General features: G+C 43.0%; 1 protein-coding gene and 1 pseudogene across 2 annotated transcripts; one reads left to right on the top strand and one right to left on the bottom strand.

Moving 5' to 3' along the window:
- Positions 1–440: 440 nt before the first annotated feature.
- Positions 441–26,522, bottom strand: MPZL3 (myelin protein zero like 3). The gene is made up of 6 exons (XM_081240180.1): positions 26,303–26,522; positions 15,913–16,079; positions 10,183–10,393; positions 8,670–8,835; positions 7,089–7,149; positions 441–2,411 (listed from the first exon to the last, which is right to left on the bottom strand). The coding sequence occupies exons 1-6, from the start codon at positions 26,373–26,375 to the stop codon at positions 2,385–2,387; spliced, it is 705 nt and encodes a 234-aa protein (XP_081096306.1). The 5' UTR covers positions 26,376–26,522; the 3' UTR covers positions 441–2,384.
- Positions 11,885–14,331, top strand: LOC308620043 (prolyl hydroxylase EGLN2-like; annotated as a pseudogene). Its single transcript has 2 exons — positions 11,885–11,896; positions 12,731–14,331. The product of its transcript is annotated as a prolyl hydroxylase EGLN2-like (transcript).
- Positions 26,523–26,714: the final 192 nt, after the last annotated feature.

Raw genomic sequence — 26,714 nt, 5'->3', positions numbered from 1 at the left:
ATTTGGTAACAAAATTAAGAGTTCAATGGACAAAACTCATAAGGTAATGTAACCCCAAGTAAAGACTTCAGCAGGCAAAGAAAAATTCTGAAAGGCTTTTAAGCCTCTCTGAAGCTTTCAGAATTCAATTCCCTTTCTAGACAAGGCTGGTCTCAATACAATGTGATAAGAACTCATGGAGCAGCAAAAAGAAAAATAGAATAGCACCTTAGAAGATATTAAAACAGTAAGTTAAAAAAAAGAAAAAACTTAATCTTCCTTCCATCCTTAAAAGGCATGTGTCCCAGCACTGCTTTGTGCTCCTTTGAAGAAAAAAAGCTGTAACCCAGACCTCAATATAAGGACTGAAGAAGGATACTGAGAGCAGCCCTAAGACTGTGATAAACATATCCCACTGTATTAATCCTCATAACATGCCTGAAAAGAAATTACAAGAAAACTCAGCCAAAACTCGTTCTTTATTCAATGGGATGTGACTTTACCTGGGTTCCTATAACATCATCTCTTTCTCAAAGAAATGAGGATCCACAAAAATTTCACCTCACAGGTAGATCTCTATCTTCAAATGTCCTAGAGCCCAAATTATTTACTTTCATTGCTCAAATTGTTTTCCTCTCTGTGTTGAGGTGTCAGATTGTCTCACTAGATTGGCCCTAGACATTCACATACTTAACAAGTGGCCCAAGACTGTGAGATTTAACCACTGGAAATGTAGACCGCCAATCTTGCCTTTGCCTCTTCTTCTTTATATGACCAGGGGTAAATCATAACATCTATTAACTAATCAGACTCTCTAATCGATGGACTAGATTAACAAAAGAGGCCAGGCCAAATCTATGAGAACTGATAACCCAAATTTTTAAAAATAGATCTTAGCAAAAAAATATACAAGTGATTTTTGTACAGCATACAGTGTACTATGCTATAATATGGAAACCTCCGGAGCCACCTAGCAAAAAATCATGGAAATGGGCTATCCTGTTAAAAAATCAAAGATGGGAAGAGAGGATAATTTTTGTCTCTCATAATTAAGAAGTGAACTCTATCCCTCTATTACAGAGGACTGCACAGTCAACCCTTCCTGATATGTCATACATTTTTTTTAAATTTATTTTTATTTTTGGCTGCGTCGGGTCTTCATTGCTGGGCTTTCTCTAGTTGCAGTGAGCGGGGGCTACTCTTTGTTGCGGTGCACGGGCTTCTCAATGTGGTGGCTTCTCTTATTATGGAGCACGGGCTCTAGGCGGGCTCAGTAGTTGTGGCGCACAGGCTCAGTAGTTGTTGCTCATACATATTTCTTAATGGCTTATAGAAAATCCCATGTAAATTAAAATTTGAAATATGTTGCTGCAGTAGAATGGAGGAAGCTAATAGAAGGTATCAAGAGAACAGAAGGAGGAAGTATAGGTTATTCACACCCTCACTTCCTTATCTCAAATATTATGCAAAAACAATTTGTAAATACATTAGTTTGCTCATATTTTCTGCATTTTAGAAATCAAACAACTTTTGAAGAACAGCATAGGTTAAAAGACGATTTCATTGCAAATTACTGGTAAAATAGTCTACTTAGCCCCACTAAAAACCTTTTGAAGAGTTTTTCTTGCCTCTGATCTGAAAAGTCAAGAAGGAAATCATAAATCAGTCAGCTGTAAGAAAGTAAAATAACAAATTGCACCTAGTAAGACAAAAGAAAGGAATCCCTCTATCTCATCATTTCTTTCCTTAATTGTAAACTGAATGCACTTTAACACTTTAAAAACCCAGTCAAAGTAAACCACTGACTCCCGAGCCTACCAACTCTAAAAAAAAACTGGGGTTATGCACTCCAAGCCTCCCAAACACAATTGATGATGAGATAATTAAACCAACGAGTATATGCTGTATGCTAACTCACAGCTGAAAATGTTCATGGAGCAAAAAATAAAGAATAGCTATCCCAGACAAACATTTTGCCTGGGAGCACATCAGGAAGCTCCAAGCTCCATTTCATTAAATATATGTACATATTTGGCATCAGCAGTGTGGCCAACATCTAGGATTCTCCCTCAAAAAATTGGAAGAAAACATGTAATACATTCGAGAGCAAAGGCAAAACAAAAAGTATCTTTCTATTTAGGAAAAGAATTCCTGCATTCAATTAGAATATAAGTTATTAAAAGGGGTAGTTATGAGTTTCTTCTGAGAGTTTTTGAACAGTTTATAAATACAAAAAGAACATTTCTTCAATAAATAAATGGCTCCTAAAGTCTTCACTGATGGCTTCCAGAATTCTCCATCACTACTGTCCAAGCCAGCTCCACTTCTCCAGGAGGCTTTAGCTGCCAGTGGAATGGGATATTTTCTGTTATTAGGTGACTCTTCTTCTATCATGCAGACTTTCATCAATATGCCTCTTCATAGTCCGAATCCTGGAGGGGAAAGAACAGTAGTTGTGGTGTGTATATGAAGCACAATGCCACAGTCAGAATTCAGGCAAAGACCACACGTTAGGGTCCCCCAAATGGAACTTGGCTAGGGGAGACATCAACAGTGAAATGGCACTGACTCAACCCACCTAAATTCCCAAGAAGCATCATAGGACCTCATTATAATTGGTATCTATTGGGCTAATTTCTGCTTTGAAACCCTAAGGGTTCCCTTTTCCTTGGTGACTATTTTTTAAAACCTCAATGCACATGAAAAGATGCCCGTCTGTAGCAAAATGTGCAAGACTGTAGCTAGGAGTTTAGGCTAGGAGTCAGTCTACCTCTGGGTTCCAATCCCAGCTCCACCCCTTGCTGGCTATGTGACCTTGAGTAAAGTTATTTAACTTCTTTAAACCTCAGTTTCCATCACTGTGCCTGGCAATTTGTAAGCACTCATTCATGATGAACTACCATCACTATTATTCTTATTCTTATCTTTATTGTTCAAACTTGTATTCATTACTTCTAAGCTCAAGTAGGCCATTAGTACTACCTGGCATACCCCATTTCTCTAGTCCACTCATTCTCCTAGATGACTATTTTCATATCTTTCCCTCTTTCTCCAAACCTCCAACACCTTCGGCTCACTTCATTCTCAGCTGATGACCTTATTTTCTCCCATCATTGGGAACAGAGAAACAGTCAGTAGGGAACTTCCACAAGCTCCCATCATATTTACCCACCCACTTGCATCTGGGCCCACCTACTTGGCCTTCCTTACTCTTCGTATGGATACATTCTCGCTGCTTTTATCTAAGGCCAACATCTCCACTGGTGCACTAGATCCTGAAGTCACTCCAGCAATCCTCCCCCCTCTCCTGTAACATCAAATTTTCCTTTTCTACTGGCTCATTCCCATCAGCATACAAATGTACTGTAATTTCTCCCATCGTGAAAAGAAGAGCAACTCTTGACACACACCTCTCTCTACCTATTGCCCTATTTCTCTCCATCCCTCCACAGCAAAACTCCTTGAAAGTGTCATTTATACCCACTCTCACCAATACGTCTCTTTGTATTCTTTCTTGACCCTACCTCGGTCAGGCTTTCATCCCCACTATTCCACTGAAGCTGCTTTTGCCAAGGCCGCCAATGACTTCCACATTACCAGATCATCCAGTAATCAAGTCTCAGTTCTCATTTTACTTGACCTGACTCAGGAACAATTGACACAGTTAATCACTTTCTTTTCCTTGAAACGCTTTCTTCATTTGGCTCCCAGGATACAGAGCTCTCCAGGTTTTCCTCCCACCTCACTGGACATTCCTTCTCAGCCTCCTTTGATAATTTCTCCTCATCTCCCCCATCTATAAACCTTGGAGAGCTCCAGGGCTCAGTTCTTTGAGTTCCTCTCTATCTACTCTCATTTCCCTGGTGGAAATATCTCTACCAATCTCTATATACTAATAACTCCTAAATTTATATCTCCATTCTAGACCTCTCTTCTGAACTCCACACCCATATAACCAATTGCTTACTCCACATCTCCACTTGAATGTTTAATAAGTATTTCAAATTTAATATATCCTAACTCAGCTCCCCTAAAGCTTGTTCCACCCACAGGCTTGTACATATTAGAAAGTGGCAACTCTGTTCTACTAGTTGCTCAAGTCAAGAACCTTGGATTTATCCTTAACTCCTCTCATTCTTTCACACACACACGCAACTCGTCAAGAAGTCCTTCTGGCTTTACCTACAAACTATAACCAGAAAACAACTGCTTCTCACCACCTCCACCACCACCACCTTGGTCCAAATCATCACCCTCTTCCCTTACTTGCATTATTGCTAAAGTCTCTTAATTGCACTGTTTCTGTCATGGTCCATCACCACCTGTTTTCAACAGAGAAGCCAGAATTATCCTTTTAAAACATACATCGGTTCAAAGTGTTCTCTTCTCAAAAACTTCCAGTGGATTCTGTTTCATTAAGAATAAAATTCTAGGGCTTCCCTGATGGCACAATGGTTAAGAATCTGCCTGCCAAGGCAGGGGACATGGGTTCGAGCCCTGGTCCGGGAAGATCCCACATGCCGCGGAGCAACTAAGCCCATGTGCCACAACTACTAAGCCTGTGCTCTAGAGCTCGTGAGCCACAACTACTGAACCCACGTGCCACAACTACTGAAGCCCGCGCGCCACAACTACTGAAGCCCGCGCGCCACAACTACTGAAGCCCGCGCGCCTAGAGCTGTGCTCCACAACAAGAGAAGCCACCACAATGAGAAGCCTGCGCACCGCAACAAAGAGTAGCCCCCACTCGCCTCAACCAGAGAAAGCCCATGCACAGCAACAAAGACCCAACGCAGCCAAAAATAAAATAAATAAAATAAAATAAATTTATTTTAAGAAAAGAATAAAATTCTAGGTGATTACAATCACTATAATGTTCTATAAGATACGACATTATCTCTCTGAAGAAATACTATTCTTTGCCTTGCTCACTTCATTCCTGCCACACTGGCCTCTGTGCTGCTCCTAGAACATGCCAATCATGGCCTCTCCCCAGAGACTTTGCACCAACCACTTCCTCTGCCTGAAATGTTCCTCCATGATAGCCATGTCGCTTGCTTCTACTTTTAGGTGTTTGTTCAAATATCATTTCAGTGAGGGTGTCCCCAACCATCCTATTTATTTATTTATTTAGGTCACACCTTGTGCCTTGTGGGATCTTAGTTTCCGGACCAGGGACTGAACACGGGCTCCAGCAGTGAAAGCACAGAGTCCTAACCACTGGACCTCCAGGGAACTCCCCCAACCATCCTATTTGGTATCATACTCCCTTATCCAGCCATTCTATCTCCCTTTCCTATTTTATTTTTTCTCTACAGCAATAAGCACAATCTGACATACTATATATTTTACTAATTTTTAAAGATTTAGTTTGTTATTGTTTGTACCCCAATTTAAGAGAAGGTAACATTTCAACTGTGTCTCAGACGACGAGAGTTTTCCAGGAATGGAAAGAATGTAATTTCTTCTGAGGGCAGGGATTTTTGTCAGTTTTGTTCACTGTTGTTTCCTAAGTACCTAAAATCACAGCTGGGGCATGTCAGATACATGCTCGAAGAATAACTGTTGAACAAATCAATATCTGAAACGTGGACAATAATCTTATGAACATTAGCTTATTTAGTTTTTTTATTTACTTAAAAAATTTTTTTTATATTGGAGTATAGTTGATTAACAATGTTGTGTTAATTTCAGATGTACAGCAAAGTGATTCTTTTTTCTTTGTTTTTTAATTTTTATTTTATATCGGAGTATAGTTGATTAATAATGTTGTATTAGTTTCAGGACATTAGCTTATTTTTTGTTATCAAAATATTCAAATCCCAAAGGGTTGGAATTAGATCCTATCCACTGGCACTATCAACCTTTCTCTCATCTTACCTATAATACTCAAGTACGTGAGAGAAAGAGAAAAAGGAACACTGTGGTGAGTAATTGGGCTGCGGTCGTCCGGCCAAATGCTGAATTTGGCAGTAAGTACAAAGAAGGCTCAAGTTTAGGGCTTCCCTGGTGGCGCAGTGGTTGAGAGTCCGCCTGCCGATGCAGGGGACACGGGTTCGTGCCCCGGTCTGGGAAGATCCCACATGCCGCAGAGCGGCTAGGCCCGTGAGCCATGGCTGCTGAGCCTGCGCATCCGGAGCCTGTGCTCTGCAAGGGGAGAGGCCACAACAGTGAGAGGCCCGCCTACCGCAAAAAAAAAAAAAAAAAAAAAAAAAAAAAAAAAAAAGAAGGCTCAAGTTTAAACCCTGACATGACAGGTATGCTTTGTATTAGATCATGAGTTGCTTTTGACCTGTTTCCAACAGTACCACATCAGAGAGTCTCTCTCCCTCCTAGGATCCTGGAACAGCTACACAAGCCTACCAGTCACAGCAAGCACCCAAAGGAGAAGGGATGACAGTTTTCTGAAATGTAAATAAAAACTCAAGCCTTCCAACATGGGTATTTCTTATTGACAAACGCCATCAAGTCACCTAAAAGTTTATACCACTCTAGGGCTTCCCTGGTGGCGCAGTGGTTGTGAGTCCACCTGCCGATGCAGGGGACGCGGTTCGTGCCCCGGTCCGGGAGGGTCCCACGTGCCGCGGAGCGGCTGGGCCCGTGAGCCATGGCCGCTGAGCCTGCGCATACGGAGCCTGTGCTCTGCAATGGGAGAGGCCACAGCAGTGAGAGGCCCACGTACCGCAAAAAAAAAAAAAAAAAAAAAAAGTTTATATCACTCTAAATTCCCTGGCGAAAACTGAGGCTCAGAAGAAAAGTTCAATTTAGGGTTTTAGGTTCAGCCAGTCCAGCCAGGTCTCCTAGTATGACCTCAGCAGCATAGGACACTCCTCTTTCAGGATGTTCCCTGTCAGTCAGCAGAGGCTGCCTATGCAATCCCCTTCCCTAACCTAAGGACACCACTCTCTGCCTGTAAGACAGAAAATAAAATAATGGTTAGAATTGGTGGGGGTCCCCTGAGACCAAAATGCTTTGGGGAAAGACCTTGGCTCATACTTTGCTTTAGACCTATCTTCATATCCTCTGCTGCCTCTGAGGGTGAAGGATTTCATTAATTAAGCAGGAAAATGAAGCATGAACAGCAAACAGAAGAAATGGCATGGACTTACCAGGCACTCGGCACAACGGACACAAAGCTTTGCCATGCAGTCATCCTTCTCCTGGTCAGAGCTGTAGAAAGAGGACAAACCAAATGTGAACAATCACTATCCTCAGTGTGGTAGAGCAGTTAAGAGGACAAGTGTTGAAGTCAGACAGGTCTGTTTTTAAATTTCAGTTCTGCCACTTACTAGCAGGATGACTGGGCAAATTACTCTAAGCTCCAGGAACTTACTTCCTCATCTACAAAATGCAGATATTACCAGCTACACTTAAAGGGTCACGGTTAGGAGTAAATGCAAAATAAACACATGTAAAACAGGTACCACAGTGCTTGGCACATAGTAAGTGCTCAATAAGTAGGAGCCAGTCACAGTCGTTCATTTAGAAATGTACTGAGCACCAACCATGACAGAGGCATTGTGCTGGCCTGGGGATAAAGACATAAATAAAACATGGTCCCTTGAGCTCATTTTGTTAGAATACAATGTGGTAAATGTTTTCATAGAGTTAAGGTCAAACCGCTGTGGCAGCAAAAAGGAGGGAGTGATCAGTTTTCCCTGAAAGAGTCAGGGAAACTCTTGAGAAGCGGACATTTCATCAGAGTCTTGGAAGATAAGGAAGAGTTTTCCAGGCAAACAAGGGAAGGAGGGAGGGGATGCTAGGTAAGAGGAAAGCATGTTGAAAATTTTTAAAAAGGCCTAAATGAGTATAGTATGTTTGGAGAAGGAAACGGCTCACTGTAGTTTGGAATGTGGAGCAAATGAGAAGAAATGGCAAGAAACAATGGGACTTAGGGTTAGATCACAAAGGATCTTGTTAGACCATGCTTCGAAATAGACGTTTTAGTATTTTTACCAAGAGTTCTGTGCCTTTTTGTGGGGCCACAGATTCCTTGTAAAGGGCACTCTTACTCCCATTAATGTGCACATGCACACACATGCACACACACACGCACACACACACAGAAAGATTTTAGACTCTCTCAAAGTAAGACTTCTCTCCCCAGGTTAAGAGCCCCTGATATAGATAATGGAGAATCAACAGGGTTTTATGTAGACTTTTGTTACCTTTTTTTTAGTGGATTTGTTCTTAGGGAAAATACTGGATCACACCTGCTCACTGGCAAATGCTTTTGATAACCACAATCCAATTAGCCCCTTCCGAGCATCTGCTGACCAAGAATAGTTCTCACTTATTTAAACTGTTTTGCTCTCCCTGGCTGTTCTAAAGCCTCTCTCACTGCTCAGGCACTTCTGTCAGGAGACATCAGCTCAGTGCCAAAACAAGGAAAAGGAGAAAATAACTGACTTGTTGGAATTTCCTGTCCATTTTGAAGGAATGAGAGATTCACTTCAGAATTTATGTTCAGAACCACAGCACTACACAATCTCATTTCAAAAAAAAAAATAGACTAGGACTATGCTATCAATCCCTCCATCTCTCTCTCCAAATTAACATCCACACATTTCCCTTTCAGCACAACTAAATTCAGCCTGGAAGAAAGGAAGGCATGACGCAGAAGCCTGGGTACTGTCCACAAACCAGGTCTCTGAAGAGGGTTGATTGCTCAGGACTGCAGCTGGACTTACTCAGCTGAAACCTCAATAGATGACTTCTTAGAGCCAGACTTGCTCCTCTTCTTCAGCCCCGCAGCCTTCCTCCCCATTCTCACTAGCAGCAGCACACCCACCACAGCTGAGGGAATGAAGACAAGAATGGAAAGAAGGGCCACGGAGGACAGCATCATGCCAAAACCTGGAGGAGGAAAAAGAGGTCAAAGAGAGGGACATGCAAAGTGCTTCCTTTGACATGAGATAGTCTTACTTTTGCTCTTGTATTTCTTCTGGTTACAAAGGGCATAAATTCATTGTAGAAACAGTAGAAAATACACAAAAGGACAAAGAAGAATTAAAATTTACCCATAATCCCACTCCCTAGGATCAATATGTCAATATCTACCCGTTCAATCTTCTTTCTAGGAGTATGTGGCTATGAGTCTGAATATAGGGAGGAGAGTACATGTTCAGAAGTATTGATCATAGTTTACATAGTATTTCTAGCCTCTTTTTTATATACCATATTATAAATTTTTTCCATAAGTATTCCTTCCAGGTGTGATTTTTAATGGCTGCATAGTATTCTACCATATTAAATAATTTATTGAATCAATCTTCTATTGCTGGATATTCAAATTATTTCCAATTCTTTGAATCTATGAGTTATATAATGATGATCAGCCTTGTATATAAATATTTAGCTCTATTTTTTAAAATAAATTTTAAATTGAATTACTGGATCAAAGGGTATATAATTTTAAGGCATCTGATTTATACTACCAAACTGTCTTCCAGAAAAACTATACCAGTTTCTACTTCTACCAGCAGTATGAACATTCCTATATCTTTGAAACCTATGAGTTGCCTTAAAAAAATAAAGAAAAAAGAAAGAGGAAGGGGAGGGAGAGAGAGAGAGACATACAGAAAGACTTGAGAAATGACAAGGTATCTATAATGAACCATAGATACCTTGTCATTTCTAAATCTCTAAATCTTTGGCTCAAATTCAAATAAGGACTAGAATGACCACTCAACAGTCACCAGGGAATAGTGTAGAAAAAAAGGTCAACCCTTAACCCACTCTCCTCATGTTTCACACTAAAAGGAAACAGTTGCTCTTTGCAACATAAAAGAAATGTGCTGCCTCCATCTTTAGAGGAGGTACCCTTTCAAGAAACAGGCAAGAACACAGTCTCATAACTGAGGGTATGAACATATTAGGGAAACCAGAATGACTTCTATTTCACACAGACAGCAACCCTCCATTTATTCAGGGGTTTGCCATACATTCCACAAGACCTCTGGTCACCTGAAATTAAAATTTTAAAAGGATAATGGAGAAGCTATGACGATATTTTTTTAAAAAGTCAGTTTGAAAAATAAAGATAAAAAAACTCATCCTCAGACAATTCAAAATGGCACAATGTCCCAATGACCAACCGGCTTACGAAGATAGGTAGTTTTGCTTCTCACTGATCTCCCCACAAACCACCACAGTAGTCAGAGAGCACTCACTACAGAAGAAGGTTGGTGGCAGTTAGCTTACCCCTTTCTGTGACTGTTAGCTCTGTCCCTGGAATATTATGGTACACATCCGGGGGATTCTTCACAGCACAGCTGAAGGTCCCATTGTCCTTTATGGTAGGGTTGATTATGCTTATGGACGCATCCCCCTTGTATACATCTCCAACCCAGGAAATTCGATTCCGAAAAGTGCCCACTGTGGTTGGGTAGTGGAAAGACTGATAATGAAAAATCTAAGAAAGCAACACCATGAGAAAAAAGTTAATTTGGAAAATGTAATGCAAACGTAAAGCTAAGTAGGTCCAAAATAAAATACAAATGTGTAGTGGGTTTTCCCAGTTGGACAATTTTTTTTGTTTTGTTCACTTCCATCCTATAGATTAAAAGACAGCCTAATAAAACTTGTCCAAAAAAAGGCCTGATGAAAGAATCCAGGGATCCTAATTCTTGAACCCCTTTTAAATTCTCCCCAAAGTCCTAAAGTAGCAGTTCTCAACCAGGGGCAATTTTGCCCTCAAGACACTTGGCAATATCTGGAGATAATTTTGTTTGTCTCAACTGGGAGGAGTGCTACTGGCTTCTAGTGGATAGAGGCCAGGGATATTGCTGAAAATCCTACAAAGCAGAGGACAGCCCCCACAAAAAAGAATTATCTGTATCAAAATGCCAGCAGTGCCAAAGCTGAGAAACCCTATGCTAAAGCGGCATCTAATTCATATGGTACTTTATAGTGTGCAAACTACTTCTATACATTTACTCATTTGAGCTTCACAACAACACTGAACTATACATGGAGCAGGCAGAAAGGGAAACAAGGACAAAAACAAGAAATTAAATGAGTTACTCGAAGGCACACAGCTAATAAGTGGGAAAGGGGAGATTTTTGTTTATTCTCAAGATCACCAGGAGGCTGTAACATAAGCCTCTCTCAAGTTATCTATCTTGGCAATTAATAAAAACCTCAAGTCAGATGCATGATTGGCATTCAATGAATATACATTGAATTAAAACAATACTACTTCAGATTGGTAATCATATACTTCATCACCAAAAACACCTAATTATATTTGGTGGTAGGCTGGGCAAGCACTACAATACAATATGATCTTTCTCTCTCTCTCTTATGCAAGATTCAAGCCTTTCCTAGTTCTTTTCTTACTTGGTACCTCCCCACTTAAGAACCCAGGCACTTACAAACACTGAATTGCCCAATTTTGAAAAGCAACTTCCCAGAGAAGATGCTGAATCACTTCTTGGTTCATTTGTTCATACATTCATTCAACAAATATTTACTGCACACCTACTATGTGCCCTTAGGCACTGTATTAAGCAAAATGATACAGTGGGAGCCAATCAGGCACAGTCCCTGCTCTCATGGAATTTACCATCTAGTGGGAAATACAGATATTAGTAAATAATAAAATGTGTAGAATGTTCCAAAGAGGGAGGTAAAGAATACCTATATCTGATTATCAGCATCAGTATAAAAGGGTTTGAAACTCCTTATTGACAAAACAAAGCCTGCTGTGAATCTTCAAGATTAATCTGACCTGTGAGTTTCAAGTTAAACTAGTGATACTCAAATCCTGTTAACTGGTTAGTTTGACAGAATCCTGACTGATCACATAACTGCAACATAGTGTTATGCAACTTTAAGGGTCCACTAATTCCAACTTAGATGAGTTTGCTGATTTCCCAACTAGCCTCACAGAGAACAGCGCCCTATGAGAACTGCTGTTTGCATTTAAGGTTTCTGCCCCAGGAAGATCCCCACTGTTTGTTCTGTCCTACTTTTGGCCAAGGAGGAAGAGCCATATGAAGCCAGCCATAGTTTCCTGACTACTCAAAATAAAGTGACCTATTTTAAGTCTAAAGAAAAAAGGACCAGAAACTAACACAACATTGTTAATCAACTATGCTTCAATATAAAAAATTTTTTTAAGTTGAAAGAAAGGAAGGGTGGGAGGGAGGGAGGGAGGAAGGAAGGGAGGGAGGGAGGGAGGAAGGGAGGGAGGGAGGAAGGAAGGAAGGAAGGAAAGAAGGGAGGAAGGAAGGAAAGAAGGGAGGGAGGAAGGAAGGAGGGAGGGAGGAAAGAAGGGAGGGAGGGAGGGAGGAAGGAAGGAAGGAAGGGAAGAAGGAAGGAAGGAAGGAAGGAAAGAAGGGAGGGAGGGAGGAAGGAAGGAAGGAAGGAAGGAAGGAAAGAAGGGAGGGAGGGAGGGAGGAAGGAAGGAAGGAAGGAAGGGAGGAAGGGAGGAAGGAAGGAAGGGAGGAAGGAAGGAAGGAAGGAAAGAAGGGAGGGAGGGAGGAAGGAAGGAAGGAAAGAAGGGAGGGAGGGAGGAAGGAAGGAAAGAAGGGAGGGAGGGAGGAAGGAAGGAAGGGAGGGAGGGAGGAAGGAAGGAAAGAAGGGAGGGAGGGAGGGAGGAAGGAAGGGAGGGAGGGAGGGAGAGCATCGCAGGTGGTGGGGCGGGGAATGGCGTGCTGTGCTGCGCAGGGCGGTTGGCACAAACGGCGGCCCCGGGGCCGGAGGAAAAACCTCGCCACCGTTGACAGGTCCTTTCCCAAGCTCCTAGGGACAGCAGAGGACTTGGGGACAAGCAAGCAGCCCCAGGGCACGAGAAAGGCCTCTGCCACCTGCCCTGCCTCATCCTGCTCCACGCCAGGTCCAGCCGCCCCGGCCCGCGGCTGCATCAAGTGGAGAAGGAGGAGGGGGAGGAGGGTGGCACCACGGGCCTGGGCCGCGCCCTCCACGCCCGGGGGATGCAGACACTGCTGCCGTGGACAGCCCGCGCCAGCCGCAGCCCCTGAGTCGGGCTCTCCCTCAGTTGCCGGGTTCGGTGTCAGAGCCCTTGGAGCCTAGCAGGGCCAGGATGGGGGTGGAGAGTTACCTGCCCTGTCCCCTGCTGTCCTCCTACCACCGTCCGGGAGCGCCTGCTGAGGCCTCGGCGGGGAGTGGGACGCCCAGAGCCACAGCTGCTTCCACCACAGCCAGCCCCCTGCGGGAGGGCTTCGGTGGGCAGGATGGCGGCGAGCTGCGGCCGCTGCAGAGTGACGGTGCTTCGGCACTGGTCACCAAGGGGTGCCAGCGACTGGCAGCCCAGGGCGCCCGGCCGAGGCCCCCAAACGGAAATGGGCAGAGGATGGTGGGGATGCCCCCGCCCCCAGCAAGCGGCCCTGGGCCAGGCAGGAGAACCAGGAGGCGGATGCAGAAGGGGAGGGCTGCAGCAGTGGCAGAGGGGAGGCCAGCGCCGGGCTGAGGGAGGAGGTGTTGCCCGCTGCACCTGAGCGCCTGGCCCTGGGCTATATTGTGCCCTGCTTGCGGTACTATGGCATCTGCGTCAAGGACCGCTTCCTGGGGGCGGCACTGGGTGGCCGAGTGCTGGCAGAGGTGGAGGCCCTGAAGCGGGGCGGGCGCCTGCGTGATAAGCCAGCGGGCTATCCTGCCACGCAGCTTCCGTGGGGAGCAGATCGCCTGGGTGGAAGGCCATGAGCCAGGCTGCCGAAGCATCGGTGCCCTCATGGCCCACGTGGATGCTGTAATCCGCCACTGTGCTGGGAGGCTGGGCAGCTACGCATCAATGGGCGCACCAAGGCCATGGTGGCCTGTTACCCAGGTAACAGGTTGGGGTACGTGAGCCACGTTGACAATCCGCATGGCGATGGGTGCTGCATCACCTGCATCTACTAACTGAATCAGAACTGGGACGTCAAGGTGCATGGCGGCCTGCTGCAGATATTCCCTGAGGGCCGTCCTGTGGTAGCCAACATTGAGCCACTCTTTGACCGGCTGCTCATTTTCTGGTCTGATCGGCAGAACCCCCATGAGGTGAAACCAGCCCACGCCACCAGGTACGCCATCACTGTCTGGTATTTTGATGCCAAGGAGCGAGCAGCAGCCAAAGACAAGTATCAGCTAGCATCAGGACGGAAAGGTGTCCAAGTACCCGTATCACAGCCGACTACGCCCACCTAGTGTCTAGCCCCAGAGCTGCCTGGACAGACAGCTTGCCCTGACTTTGGGAGAGCCCTGGGCCCCGGTGCCACCAGTCTCGGTGCCTGCTCCTTCCCCGCCACTGCCGCTGCTTCTGTCTTTGCCTCTGTTCTGCCTGGTGTGGAGGGCTCCATCCATCGCTGAGGACCAAGGAGGAGGAGAGACCTCTGCTGCCCTGGGATGGGGGCTGAGGTTGTGACCTGTGGGCAGAGGCTGGTGTTGGGGACTGCCATTACTGGAGCTGGGGGTCTGTGTCCTGCCCTGTCTGGTCATGCATGCCCCTCTCAGGTTTGGAGAGCTGGAAGGAGGCACTGCCACCTCCTACCAGAATGCAGGATTTGGGGTTGGGGTGACTCATGGCCTCTTGCTGGCAAAGGTTTGTGGGGGAGTATCCCCAAGCCCCCCCACTCCTCCAGCCTGGAATGGGAAGTGACTCCCCAACCCCTTTGGCCATGGCACCTTTTGGACTAGGCTGCCGCTGCTTGGGCAGGATAAAAGGTGCTGGGAGAAGCATGGGTCTGCAAGTCCTGTCAGCCAAGAAATAAAAGTTTACCTCAGAAAAAAAAGAAAGAAAGAAAGAGAGAGAGAGAGAAAGAAAGGAAGGAAGGAAGGATGGAAGGAAGGAAGGAAGGATGGAAGGAAGGAAGGAAGGGAGGGAGAGAGAGAGAGAGAGAGAGAAAGAAAGAAAGAAAGAAAGAAAGAAAGAAAGAAAGAAAGAAAGAAAGAAAGAAAGAAAGAAAGAAAGAAAGAAATAGGGAAGAAGGGAGGGAGGGAGGAAGAAAGGAAGGAAGGGAGAAAAAGGGACCACAAATACAGCCTAGCTCACTGGAGCCACCTTCACTAGGACAACTGGAGCACCTACTGTAGTTACTGAGAGATGCTACATGGCATTCCATAATGGTTCCTAAAGCAAAATCCAAAGCTTGTACATTAAAATCAAAGAGAAAGTACTTCTAATGAAGGAAACAGGATAACCAAATCAAGGATACTTTCAAAAATACAATCTTACATACCACTCTGATATTCACATTCTTGATAAAAAGTATCCTGACCTAGGATATTGCTGGAAGCGTACAGAAAAAGGGTTTTTTAATAGCATTCAATTAGACATCCACAATGGGATCTGAGCCATAAATGGGTTTTATCTGTGTGATTAAAATATATTGCTTCTAATATTGCAAGACCATCTGTCATCAACAGCATCTGTCATCAACATAAGGTGCCCTATAATTTCCTTCAAAGGGAGCTGTATAAATCAGTGCAGATGTTTATACACTGGGAGAAGATGCCAAGATAAATCTACAAGTACCGATATACAAACAGAAACACCCACTGAGACAGCTTCACATGACAGGAAATGAGCAGCTTTGAGCAAAAGGATGTCTAAGACTGGGACCTATAGAATTTCTCTGTCCAACAGCCTGGAGGTACCCTTTTTAGTACAACAAATCTGAAACTCAAGCTATGAAGCCAAGCAAAAAGAAACAACAAAGGAGAAACAAAACTAAACCACATTTCCTCTGAGTTTCTGACTTTTTTTTCCTATAGCTTATTTGCAAGATTCTTACACAGAAGAAGAAAAAGCCCTACATGACCAGATGAATGTGATATAGGGTAGAAGCTCATCTCCTTCTATTTGATAGAAGCTCATCTTCTATTTTAAGATGAGAAGGCCTAAGGTGTACCTGTGACATAGAATAAAAGGATTCCAGAGCTGTTGACCACAGAAGGCTCAAAGAAATATCCTTAAAATTATACACTTACTGATTCTGTGCGACTGCTGCTTGGAGGTCGATATGTCCAGTCTATGGTGAGTTTGTCAGTGATAGATGAGGTTGACTTGAAGGTGCATTTCAACTTGATATTTTCTCCAACATAACCCCGGACATGGGCATCTGCTTTAATCTCCAGGGAAAGGACGATGTAAACACCTAATCAAAGCAAGCCCAAACATTTAAAATGTGTACAATGGGTGGAATATATAGACGTGAGTGAACAATATAGAAACCCTATTTTTAAATTTATTTATTTTATTTATTTATTTTTGGCTGCATTGGGTCTTCGTTTTTGTGCACAGGCTTTCTCTAGTTGCAGCGAGTAGGGGCTACTCTTCGTTGCGGTGCGCAGGCTTCTCACTGCGGTGGCTTCTCTTGTTGCGGAGCGCGGGCTCTAGGCGCAAGGGCTTCAGTAGTTGTGGCACACGGGCTTAGTTGATCCACAGCATGTGGGATCTTCCTGGACCAGGGCTCGAACCCGTGTCCCCTGCACTGGCAGGCGGATTCTTAATCACTGCACCACCAGGGAAGCCCTAGAAACACTATTTATCATTTTTAGGGCTCTCATCAGAAAGCCGTAGCAATAAATATCTTCTCAGGCAGGCCCAAAAGGATAAGGAGCAGATATCTGCATTAATCAAGGGTGGTATTTTTGTCATTTTACGATATTAAATCATAGAATGAATGTTAGGGTAAAAATTTAAAAGCTGGTCACATCAGCACTTTTTCCAAATACAGAGTTGTGGTTAAATTAACTACAACCAAGCGGGTCAGCCCACAGAAGACTAAAAGGCAACACCACCCACTCCCTTGACACACTTATACTCCAGGAATATGGCAGTTGCTGTGGTCTGAGGGATTTACCCCAAGTACAGCACGACTGTAACCTGAAGCTATCAGTGCCTCATCCACCAGCAAAATAGGAGTAGAAAACAAGAATAGGAATTTTTTTTCAAAGGAAAAATAATTTTTATAAATCTACCCCAAGTTTCTATCTAGTTTTGTTTTGTTTTTCCCTTTCTTAAAGCTGGTTAATGAATCACTCATCCATTAAAAGTAAATCATGGGGAGGAAAAAGTTTATTAAATTTACAATTTAATGCATTTTAAAATGTAAAAATAAGATATCATTTTTAAACTCTCTAGAGACTTCCTCTTTCCAAAACCACCTCGTATATCCAACTTTTTAAAAAATTTATTTATTTTATTTGTTTCTTTTTGGCTGCACTGGGTCTTTGTTGCTGCACGTGGGCTTTCTCTAGTTGCGGCGAGTGGAGGCTACTCTCCGTTGTGGTGTGCGGGCTTCCTGTGGTGGCTTCTCTTGTTGTGGAGCATGGGCTCTAGGCACACGGGCTTCAGTAGTTGTAGCACGTGGGCTCAGTAGTTGTGGCTCACAGGCTCTAGAGCACAGGCTCAGTAGTTGTAGCTTGCGGGCTTAGTTGCTCCGCGGCATGTGGGATCTTCCCAGACCAGGGATCGAACCCATGACCCCTGCATTGGCAGGCGGATTCTTAACCACTGTGCCACCAGGGAAGCCCCCTCGTATATCCAACTTTGACATCCCATCTCCCCCAAAAGAGTTAGCACTTTCTTCTGACCATTCCCTCTGCTTTCAGAGAACAGTGGTAGAAATTTCTCTTCCATTAGGGAGCCATTTTTTAGGAAAGTAAGCCACCAGCACTTTGTTTTTCCTGCTTCCTTCTCCACTACAATGAGCCATGATTCATCTGGCAGGCCAAAGGCAAACAGAGCAGCAAGGTTTCAGAAGAGAGCAAACCCACACACCATCCTGGAAAACAGCAGTCCCTCTGGTTGAGAAAGGATGCAAATCCCAGCCCTATCACTTGCTGACTCTGTGGTCTTCGTAGGTTTACTTGATTTCTTCAGTTTCTCATCCTGGTAGGAATGATAATAATAACACTTACCTCAGAAGGTCACTGTGAAGAATAAATGAATTAAAACATGTACCACACTAAGAAGCCTACCTAACCCAGAGTAAGTGCTCAATGCACGTTAGATAGCTTCATCAGCGTTACTGACACGTCGTTAGTTCTGTCCTTAGTCTCTCAAACTTTCCTATCAGACATACTTATGAGTCATCATTTCCACTGCCTTTACCTCTGCTGCTTTGAATCATGTTTCTTGCTCCTCTCTAGACAATCCAGGCTGTTCACATTTCTCTTAAAAGCAGGAGACCAAGACTGAGCTCACAACTCTACTAAGAATATGACCATCCCAAAGATGAGGACTACCTCTGGTTCATCCAAGACATCCTCTCTGACTTTGCCATGCTAAACTTGTTATTCCTCCTATGGCTTTGCAAATGCTGTTCCTCTGCCTGGAAAGCCTTCATCCCTCAATCCCTACTCTCTCCTAAGCCCTCACTCCTGACCCACCTTACTCATGACTTAAGGTAAAGCTCTAAAAAATGGAAGGCAGAAATGAATGGATAATCTTCACACTCCCCATACTCTTTATATATCCTTTATATATCAAGGATATATATCCTTTATATATCCTTTATATACTCTTTATATATTCTAAAACATAAGTATAGCAAAGAGACTTTAAAGTTTAGATTTAGAATTAGACAGACCTGAACTTGAGTTCTAGCCCAACTGCTTTCTGGCTGTGAGACCTTGATCATAGTTACCTAACCTGTTCAAGATTCAATTTCCTCACTTGGTAAGTGGGATTAATTAAAAGACCTACTTCATTGTGTCACTGTGAGGATCTAATAAGATTAAAGAAGGTAACACATAAAATGCTTAGCATAGTACCTGAAATCGAAACTTTCAATAAATGTTAACTATTATCATTAAAATGAACACCACAAACATTCAAAAACCTTCAGCAATTCTCTACTGGGCTATAACATAAAATCTAAATAGGGCCAATCTGGCCCCCAACTTCTGCTACTCTGCCCACCTACCCATCCCATCCCCTTCACTATGCCCAGAATGTCCTGCCATTTCCCAAATTTACTATGTCCTTCATGCCACTGTGACTTTCTTTGAATATGTCTTTATCTGGAAGTTTCTCCCCATCCCTACCAATGCTGCCTGGTAACCACATCCCCAATACTCACGCCCTTCAAAACCCATCTCAAATATCACCCCCCTTGTGATGCCTTCCCAAATTCTCTGATGCAGTTTATTACTATTTTTCAATTTTCACATAACATTTAGTACATAATGCTACTTGAGCACACAGACCATTGCTTGCACTCAATTTGTAAAGACGATTTCCTCCATTAAATTAAAGGAAGTACCTTAAGAGCAAAAGTCAGAGGGAAGGGAGAAGGCAGAGAGAGACCAAGAAAAAGAGGTGGACAGGTCACCAAAAGTTCTCATGTAGGAACAAAGTGTGCTTATTAGTCACCCACTCTCTTCCTATCCCCATTCTTACAGTATTTTCAACATTCTTAAATCCCCCAGACACATACCTTTCCATTGCACTGAATCAGGAGAAGCTCAGCCCTAGATGACCACTTCTAGACTGTGGCTGGTGTGAGCTGAAGGAGAAAAATCACACCACTGCACCGATAGTTACCATAAGAAATTCATCAGTTCCATCCACAGCTAAGTCCTTAATGAGGCATGATGACTCTTTAACCAGCCTTGGTCATCTCCTCTTTCTGACTCCTCAAACTTTGCCATTCTCTTTTATCCTCTGTGCAACCTAGAAACCCCTCATTCTCAGAAGAAAATGTCTCTCTTCTTCAAGAAACTTGAAGCCATACAAACTGCTTAGTCACATATTTTCCTGCATCTGCACCCATTCTTACCTCCAATCTGAAAGGATGTGGTGTCCCTTTTTCTATGCAAGGTCAAGCCCTTCTTCTCTGCCTGGATCCCTCCCTTCCAGGAAGAAAGAAGAAAAAAAAAAAACCCTCTCTATTATCTTCAACATTTCCCTTTCAAGAGGGGCTTTCTCCCCTCAGCCTCTAAATACACAGAATTCTCTCCCATCTGTAAAAACAAATATATAACAATAAAACAAAACAATAACAAATTTTCCTTAACCCTGTAATCCTACTCATTACCAACTACTGCCCTCTCTATCCTAAGCCAAGTTTGTGACAGAGTTGTTTATATCTGATATTTCCCTTTCCTCCCTTCCCATCCACTTCTGGACACCTACAGCACAATTTGGACTCCACTACCACTTCTAGTAAAAGGCATTATTGTCTTAAAACAGCAAAATCCAAGGGACAAAAACTCCAATAGGCAGTTTTCTCTCCTGATTTTACTGGATCCCTCTGCAGCAGTAACTGTTTGCTCCTTGACCTTCTCTGTCTCAAGGCTTCCAGGATGATACACTCATTCATTCACTCATTCTTCAAACAAAGATTTATTGAGCATCTGTTTTGTGCCACCCTCTAAGTTCAGGATTAAATGTGAGCAAAATACATACACTCCCTGTTTTGGAGCTTAAAATGCAGCAGAAGTTCAATACACTAATCAAACAATCATAAAGACAAATGTATAATTACAAACTCTGATAAGCACTGTGAAGAAAAGACAGAGTGGTTATGAGAACTGTACCAGTTATGATAGGGGAGCAGGGAGTGGTTAATGAAAGCTTGCCTGAAAAAAGTTACTTTTGAGTTGAGTTCTGAAGGAAGGATAACAAGGTGAGGAGAGAGCGAGCATTCCGGGCAGAGGATACTGCATATGCAAAGGTCCTGTGTCAGGAAGGAGCACAGTCAGTCAAGGAACTGAAAAAAAGGCAGAATGGCAGCAACACAAACAGCATGAGAGAGAAGACTGAGACATGGCTAGGAGGTAAGCAGAAACTAGATCAGGCAGGACCTTAGAGATTTGGGTCCTTATTCTTAGAGTAATGGGAAGCCATGGAAAATACTTAAGTAAGGGACTGAGTGAGAAGGGGCATGAAGAAGTTTGCATTTTTAAAACCTCACTCTAGGGAAGATGATTAGGAGGCACTAAGAGTATATATAAAGAGATTACTTAGGAAGCTACTACAATAGTCAAGTGAGAAATAAGGGGAGATTGAACTAAGTTGGTGGCAGTGGACATGGAGAGAACTAGGAAGACAAAAATACAAGGTAAAATCAGCAAGAACTGGTTTTAGATCATATGTGGAATGTTTGGGAAAGAGAGGCATTGAGGATGACTCCCATATTTCTGGCCTGGATGATACCTTTCACTGACACAGGAAGGACTAGAAAAGTACCAGGCTTGGCAGGGAAGAACATGAGTTTGATTTTGGATAAGTTTAAGGTGCCTTTGAGATATCCAAGGGATAATGTCAAGGGCGCAGTTGATTTAGGGCAGGGATGGGCAAACTATGGACCATGGGCCAAATCTAGCCCACAACATCTTTTTATAAATAAAGTTTTATTAGAACACAGCCAACTTTATTCATTTATGTATTGTCTAGGGCTCCTTTTGTGCTACTCCATCAAAGTTGAATACTTGCAACAGAGATCATGTGGCCCACAAAGCCTAAAATATTATCTGGCCCTTTACAAAAGTTTGCCAACCCTGGTTTATAGCAAAAAAGAACTATGGATTAGAGTTATAAATCAGAATCTCATTAGTCTCCCTCCAACCAACTCTCCACACTGATTGTGTTACATACACACACACGCACACACTTGACATCTCTGCTAGTTTCTATCAAATCTCTTTCTAAGGCTCCTCCTTTCCTACCCATCCCTTAAACACTGGTGTTCCTCAGAGTTCCACCCTGAGCCTATGGTCCTTCTTTCAACATGTTCTCTTTGGACAATCCTACCCACTTTTATAGATTTCACAACCACTAATAGGCTAATGATTCCCCAAACTATGTTGCTAGCCATGACCTGTCTCTGAGTGTCCAAATATTACTGGATATACCCACTTGACTATCACCACCCCAGGAATCCAAACTGAAGGTAGTGAACTCTTGTTTGTTACCAGCTCAATATCCATTCCCCTCATCTCCTTTCCTAACAATACCCAGATTTTCTTTAGATATCCACCCTTTCCTACATAGCCCATGAGCTTGGGAGTAGAGGCCTCTGTCAGGGTCCAGGCAGGAAACAGAAGGCAAAATCAGCTAAAACTTTGAAGAGTGTATGGGTCACTTTTCAAATGGACTTTTCTCAGCATCAAGGAAGCCAACAAAGGCACAAAGCCTTTACCACTCCACGCCTGAAGGGGCAAAGGGAGGAAATGGTGTTACTGAAGCCTGGTAAGAGGTGGATCTGTGGGCCATTTGACAGAAGCTGTAGCCACAGAGGAACACAGCCAGTATCAACCATGGCACCATGACAGGGAGGGAGCAGGGAAGAAAAATGGCTTTCTCCTCCTGCCCTCCAATCTCCTGCCAATGCCTCCCACTGACCAAACCTAACTGGAACCCAGAGGATGGGAGCCTCGATGATGTGGTTTATAGGTCAGCTTTCCAGGGAGTAGGTAAAACAGAGAAGTGAATGGATCTAGTGAGAGAGGAGCAAACCAAGAATAACTAGACCCTACTCCCAGCTCTGGAAGGTGACTCAGATTGGCCTAAACTAATCATTACATCCAGAGGTGTGCTGGTGAACAGCTAAAAATAGAAAATCCAAATATGTAGGTTTGACAATTTCTGTGGTACAAATACTCCCACCATGGCTAATTTCAAGCTATGAAGGTAAAAGTCTCTGAATGCTGAGTTAGGAAGACATGTGCATGATTGGCTCTTGAGAGCCAGTAGAAAGTAGCTCCAGCACACCATTCTCCTGACCACAGAGATATACTTGGTGTCAACACGGGATTTAAGTTAATCTAATCAAAGTAAGTTTCAGAAAATTTTCTTGTAACGTTACCTCCATGCCTTGTTTATGTTCTTCTCTATGTCTGGAATTTTCCTCATTCCCTTTCTCTAACTAACTCTTATCCTTCTTTCAGATTTAACTTTGGAGACACCTCCAGGAAGTCTTCCCTGTATCCTCTTGGCAGATTAAGGGCACTTCCTCTGTGATGCCATGGTTTCTAGTGCATTTCTCTCTTAGTACTAGGTTTTAAAATTATCTGCTGACTTGTCTGTCTTCTTTGATAGACCCTAAGCTCATTGAAATAGAACGTAGCACATTATGGATGCTCAGTAATACTTATTCAACTGAACCAAACCAAGAGTTTCCTTTTATAAAACAAAAATTTTTATAAAATAAGCATACAAATTACAAGTTCTGAGCAAATTTTGGTTACCGAATTACAGCAAGTACACCTTTAATCAAACTACCTACTAGCAGCTTCTTCCTTCTTTATATAAACTCCATATTCATGAACATAATTTTGCCACAAAGTTATCAATACGTAAAGTCACTTCACTGAAATCTAAACACTGGATAAGCAGGTCTTAAATGTATAGTTACAGAAAAGTAACCATAACATCCATGGATGAACTAAACAAATCTACACTACCAATCTATACATCAGGATATTGGTTCCCCCTGGAGGAGAAGGAAGAATGCCTGAAAGGAGGCACAGGGAAAGTTTCTGGAATGCCAGTAACAATCTACATGCTGATTTGGGTGCTGGTTGCCCAGGTGTGTTCAGTTTCTGAAAATTCATTAAGCTGTACACTTATAAGCACTTTTCTCTGTTTTATTGAAATTAAAAGTATTCTGAAATCAATGGATATAAAATAATTTGCCTCTTCCACTCAAAAAATAAAATAAGAAAAAAATATCAATCCAATGTTACATTCATTCAGAAACTTTCACCCTAGGCCTAATGTGCTAATGTATATTTATCTCTTCCCCAGAGGGAAAAAGCATTCTTGCCAGGTAAAAACAGCCAACTATAGAAATAATTATATTAAAAAAATTTTTAATCTGGGAAGAAAACAAGAAAATCACATTTAACCATAAGTAATTTTATACATGGAAGAAATGGAAAAAAATGACAAAAACTCCCAATTTTATACACCCAATTTTCCAAAATACAAATCTGTCAAATTGATTCATAAAATTGCACACTCAAGTGGAAAAGAGAAAAGTGTAAGAGCCCTAGGCTTGTTAATCTACTGGTTTTACATACTTAGACAACTGATATAGCAGGACCATACTTATAACTTAGGAAGAATTCAAACAAGCTAATAATTTAACAGGTCCTAAATATGAAGAGGAAAGGCAAATAAACTGGAATGAAACCAAAGTCTATTACCTAAGAGACTCAAAAGACCCCCTCAAAAATGGATGAACCTTGGGCTTCCCTGGTGGCGCAGTGGTTGAGAATCTGCCTGCCAATGCAGGGGACACGGGTTCGAGCCCTGGTCCGGGAAGATCCCACGTGCCGCGGAGCAACTGGGCCCGTGAGCCACAACTACTGAGCCTGCGTGCCTGGAGCCTGTGCTCCGCAACAAGAGAGGCCGCGACAGCGAGAGGCCCGCGCACCGCGATGAAGAGTGGCCCCCGCTTGCCACAACTAGAGAAAGCCCTCGCACAGAAACGAAGACCCAACACAGCCATAAATAAATAAATAAATAAATAAAGCAAACTGTCAACAAGTAAAAATAAACAAACACTATTATATTAAAAAAAAATGGATGAACCTTGAAAACATGCTAAGTGAAAAAAGCTAGTCACAAAAGAACACATATTGTACAATTCCATTTCTATGAAATGTGCAGATTTGGCAAATACACAGCAATAAAAAGTAAATTGGTGCTTGCCAGGGGCAGGGGGGAGGGAAGAATGAGGAGTGACTGTTAATGACTATGGAGTTTCTTTGGGAAGATGAAAATGTTCTAAAACTGATTGTCATAATAATTGCACAACTGTGAATATACTAAAAACTATTGAATGGTACGCTTTTTTTTTTTTTGGCCATGCCGTGCCATGTATAAAATCCCATCATGAGGGATCTTAGTTCCCCAACCAGGGATCGAAACCATGACCCCCTGCAGTGGAAGCAAGGAATCCTAACCACTGGACCACCAGGGAATTCCCTGAATGGTACACTTTAAATGGGTAAATTGTTAGGCATGTGAACTATATCTCAATAAAGCTGGGGGTTTTGGGGGTTTTTTTTAGGCAAAAGATAAATCAACAAATACATACAGATCATAGACTCAACTTTTAACATTTGAATTATTTGGTTGCTGAACTGATGGACTCTTTTCAATGTGAAATGACATCAGGTTTGTGAAACCACCCACCATTTCTAGAATTTTTTTTCAGTAGGACAATATTTGAGCATTTCTCTGTGTGTGTGAGAGAGACAGGCAGACAGACAGAGAGAGGAAACTAGGATGATTTGGAGTGACAGGAGTTCAGCCTAAATAGTATATTGAAAAAGAATTTAGGATTATTTGGAGTGACAGTAGGTCTGCCTAAATAGTATATTGCAAAATAATTTAGCTGAAAAACTGGACACCTGTTATGACACAGGCAGCTGGGAGGGATCAGGGAGTATGCTGGCAGCATAAATACTAGTCATCAAATAAACTACAACTCCCTAGCCCTACCTGCTGAGACACACCCGAAGCCTTTACATCAAAGATCCCCTTCAGAAATTCCCATTACCCACAGGGAAATTTTATGAAGTTAACAATACACTCCTATGCTAGCTCTACTAACATATGATTTCCTGGGGAAGACACACACACACACACTCACACAAATCCAGGGAATAATTGCACCCTAAATGAAGGTAATTAGGTTGACTGAAATTTATGCAACTTGAAAACCGCATGAAAGCAAAACTTATCCAAATTTTAAGATTATGTGATAGTGTGAATACTATACTTCTGGTATCGGTTAATAGATTAAAATCTTAACAGAATTGATATTCCCTTCCTTGTATTAAAAAAAAAAAACTGTTATTAAAATACCAAAGCAGTTGCTTTTCCTCAACACATGCATCTCTGTTACAATGAAATCAAAGCACATCCTTTCTGTGACTCATAAACGTTTTACTTCATAGGCCCTGACAAGCACCTACAAAAAAAAAAAAATTACCAACAGTCATCATTTTATTTCCCAAAATTACTGGAACTCCTGAAGACTAGAATTGTCCTTTCCTAATCAGGATATACGGCCCACAAAACCACAGCCGAGTCAACAACCACTGATAACTCATAAGACAACACCGGATGCCCCCAAACCCAGTGCCCTCCGTGATTCTATCTAGCCGTGCCATCACCACAATACAACGCACAGTGATCGAGCTGCCAGGGGCTCAGGAAAGTACGGAGAAGCTACCGACACCCCTCAGTGGGTGGTGATTACGAGAAGAGAACATCCTCCCCACGCCCTCCCGCTTCCTTCCTTCCCAGAAGCGCAGTAGGGTCTTTCCTGAGACCCCCCACCGGAACCGGAAAAGCGACCATCTTCCCTAAGCCCCCGGCCGGAAGTGCGACCGAGCCCGCCGCCGACTCACTTACCCTGGAAGAATAGAACGCCCAGCAGTGGGCACAGAGCACAGCCACGGCCTCCAGCCGCCCCGCTCTGCAGCATCCCGACAGCTCTCCAGAAGTTTGCACACCTGTTTACGGCTCCCCGTAACCACACAGGTGACACCGGAAGTGACGTGAGGGCGGGAGGCCGCGAGAAGACCTAAAATGGCGATTCGAAGTTGCCATAGTAACGTGGCTTCTTTCCAGAACCACACCTGGACTTGCTCACTTCAAGTCAGCGATTCTTAACTCTCAAGTAGGAGTTCATTATTCCCTTTTGCTCGAAAATGAAGTCGGACGGGCTTTGGAGAACTTACTATTTATTTTTACGGAATTCTGCAGGACTTAATCGTCTTGATCCCCTTGACTTTAAGCCAGAAGTCCTTTTTACTCCCTACAA

This window comes from Mesoplodon bidens, assembly GCF_964165515.1.
Source record: "Mesoplodon bidens genome assembly, chromosome: 7".
Taxonomy (NCBI): Eukaryota; Metazoa; Chordata; class Mammalia; order Artiodactyla; family Ziphiidae; genus Mesoplodon; species Mesoplodon bidens.
Note: the sequence above shows the minus strand (reverse complement) of the source record. Positions and strands in the feature narration are given on the sequence as shown.